General features: G+C 49.1%; 1 protein-coding gene across 3 annotated transcripts in view; it reads right to left on the minus strand.

Moving 5' to 3' along the window:
• Positions 1-2670, minus strand: part of Tcp11l1 (t-complex 11 like 1) — a 35952-nt gene that overhangs the window by 5247 nt on the left and 28035 nt on the right. For all 3 annotated transcript variants that reach the window (XM_029537072.1, XM_029537073.1, XM_029537074.1), the window contains 2 exons: positions 1678-1859; positions 185-357 (listed from right to left, as the gene is read on the minus strand). In XM_029537072.1, the coding sequence (XP_029392932.1) occupies positions 185-357; positions 1678-1859 (355 nt within the window). The remainder of the gene's footprint in view (positions 1-184; positions 358-1677; positions 1860-2670) is intronic.

Consider the following 2670-nt stretch of genomic DNA (forward strand, 5'->3'; position numbering starts at 1 on the left):
GAGAAACCCTGTCTCGAAAAACAAAACAAAACAAAACAAAAAAAATTCCTCCATGACAGAGTATGACCTGACAATTCTAAGATGAGACAAATCCCCCCCCCCAAGTTGCTTTTGGTCATCATATTCCACCATAGCATTAGGAAGTAAATAAGACACCCTCCGAGAGAATGTCCCCTAAACGTACCCATGATCCTGCGAATGGGGTCGTCGGGACTGACAAGGGCCTGAATCTGGCCCTTGAGCACAGTCTCCTTAGCGATGGAGAATGGGGAGGATCCACACAGGGAGAGGCAGCTGTTCACCTCCAGGCACACCTTCTCTCCAATGGAAGTCAGGGCATCCTCCAGATGGAAGGAACTAGAACAGAGAGGGGAACGGGGAGCAGGAGGCCGAGGGATGCAACCCTGGCCCTGTCTTGGCAAGGATGACAGCACCGAGTGAACGAGTCTGTGGGACCCGTGGCTCCCTTCCGTGCTCCCTCACCTCCTAGGCTGTGATCCCTTTCTAATCATACCAAAGCGGTTGCTGTCTGCTATGGACAGGGTCTCATAGAGCCCAGGCTGGTCTAGAACTTGTACTCTGCAGCAGAGGAAAACTGTGAACTTCCGATGCTCCTGCTTCGACTTCCCACGATTAGAGCTGTGAGCTAGGACATCGGGCTTTACAGTGCTCTGAGCATGTTAGGCACATGCAGTAGGCATGAACTCTGCCAATTGAGCTACAGCCCCAAGCCTCAAAGCACAAAGCTCATGCCTATCAATGAATAAGCTTAGAGCTGGCTTCTAACAATGATCCAGCACCTCCAGAGGAAACACAGAAACCAGAAACTGGGTAGTGTGGGACAGGATGGGGAAGCCCTATTCATCGAATGCTCTGCTGTATCTTCATTGTTTTTTTTTTAACCATACTGGAGGTCAAGCCCCAAACCTCATACACAGTAAGCACCTTGCCAGCTGAGGCATAGCCCCAACCTCTGCAGCTGGTTTGGTTTGGTTTGTTGAGACAGAAGACAGCCAAGGCCAGCTGTGGATTCCTGTTTTTCCTTTTAGGCACTAGAGTAACTGACTGTCCTGGGGCCAAGGTCTACGTTCCACTGCATTCTCTAAGGTCATGGTATTTACTGCTAGTTGGTAGAGAGAGCAACTCAGTAGATGCAAGTTAATGGGTGACTTGTTAATAAATAAGATTAAGTTAGAAAACAGGTTAATCGCCGGGCGTGGTGGTGCACGCCTTTAATCCCGGCACTTGGAGGCAGAGGCAGGCGGATTTCTGAGTTCTAGGCCAGCCTGGTCTACAGAGTGAGTTCCAGGACAGCCAGGACTATACAGAGAAACCCTGTCTCGAAAAACCAAAAAACAAAAACAAAACAAAAACAAAAACACAGAAAAAAAAGTTAAATATAGTATAAGTTCTACCTCAGGAGGTGTCTACTTCAGCTCTATTTGTGTTACAATGTTCTGGTCATAGCCACATTGCTCATTGTGGGCTCTGGGCACAGACATTTGAAAATCACAATCCTCGAGCCTTGTGAAATCCACAGTTCCCTGTAACTTGGACATGATAGCCATAAGTAAACTTCAGGTAGGCAGAGTCTTCTCTAATCTCCTAGTGGCCTTACCCTGGGAAACTCCCACTGTACACTACAAGTCCATCCACTCCAGGGCCCCAGCCACTTACGGCAGATGCATGTCTGTTAGCAGAGTCTTCACCATCATCTTGAGCTTCTCGGCAAAGTCGGCATGGCCAGACATTCCAGGTGCAGCGGTACTGAATGTGACCAGCAGCACAGCCCCCAGGATGGCCAGTGGCTCCAGCTGGAGCTGGAGCTCTTGGAAGCGAGACTGGTCCATCAAAACGGTCTGCAATGAACACACATGGCACTGCTGAGCAGAAATTCAAGCTGGCCAGCAGAGGGCAGTAGAGCCGCACCTCCGCCTGTTCTGTGGTGCCCTTTCAGATGTCCTGCATTCCTTTCAGAGCTAGAACAGCACCACATATTAGCTGAGGCAGGTCTGGCAATAAACCCAAGACTCCACCCCTTCACAGGACTAGGACCTCAGGCAAGTGCCTACTGTCTGAGGCTATACAAAAAGGGACAGCCCTTTTTACAGCCCCTTGAAAGATGAAGAAAACCCCCAGCAGGGGAGCAGCCGAAGGCCACTACTTGTCAGTAGGAGGTACAGTAGCTGGAAGGGAAGGGTAAGAAGACACAGCTAGGGTGTCCAGTGCCTTCCTATGTGTCCAGAACTAACTGTCCCAGACTTGAAAGGGAAACATCCAAGTCCTGAGACCCCATCTTTATCCCCCACAAACCAGGAAATCACCTATGCTGAAGGTTGGGAGAATCTTGAAGCAGAGCTTATGATTATTCATCCTCATATCCATAGCACAAAGGAGCTCCAAGAGCTCCAAGGTGGGAACCCTCCACCCACCCCCAAATACACTCAGAAAGCTGAGACAGGAAGATTGCTATGAGTCTAAAGTCAGCCTGAGATACAAAGCGAGGCTGTCTCAGAACAAACAAAAACAATAACCACCTCAGGTATATAAATAAAGAGAAGTCAAAAATGACAAATGACAAAACTCATAACCAATAAAAGCCACCTGAAAGTGGACTAAGGAACCCAGGCCCTGCCCTGTCAGAGACACTAGTGTTAAAGAACCCAGGCC

The sequence above is a fragment of the Mus pahari genome, chromosome 3, assembly GCF_900095145.1.
Source record: "Mus pahari chromosome 3, PAHARI_EIJ_v1.1, whole genome shotgun sequence".
NCBI lineage: Eukaryota > Metazoa > Chordata > Mammalia > Rodentia > Muridae > Mus > Mus pahari.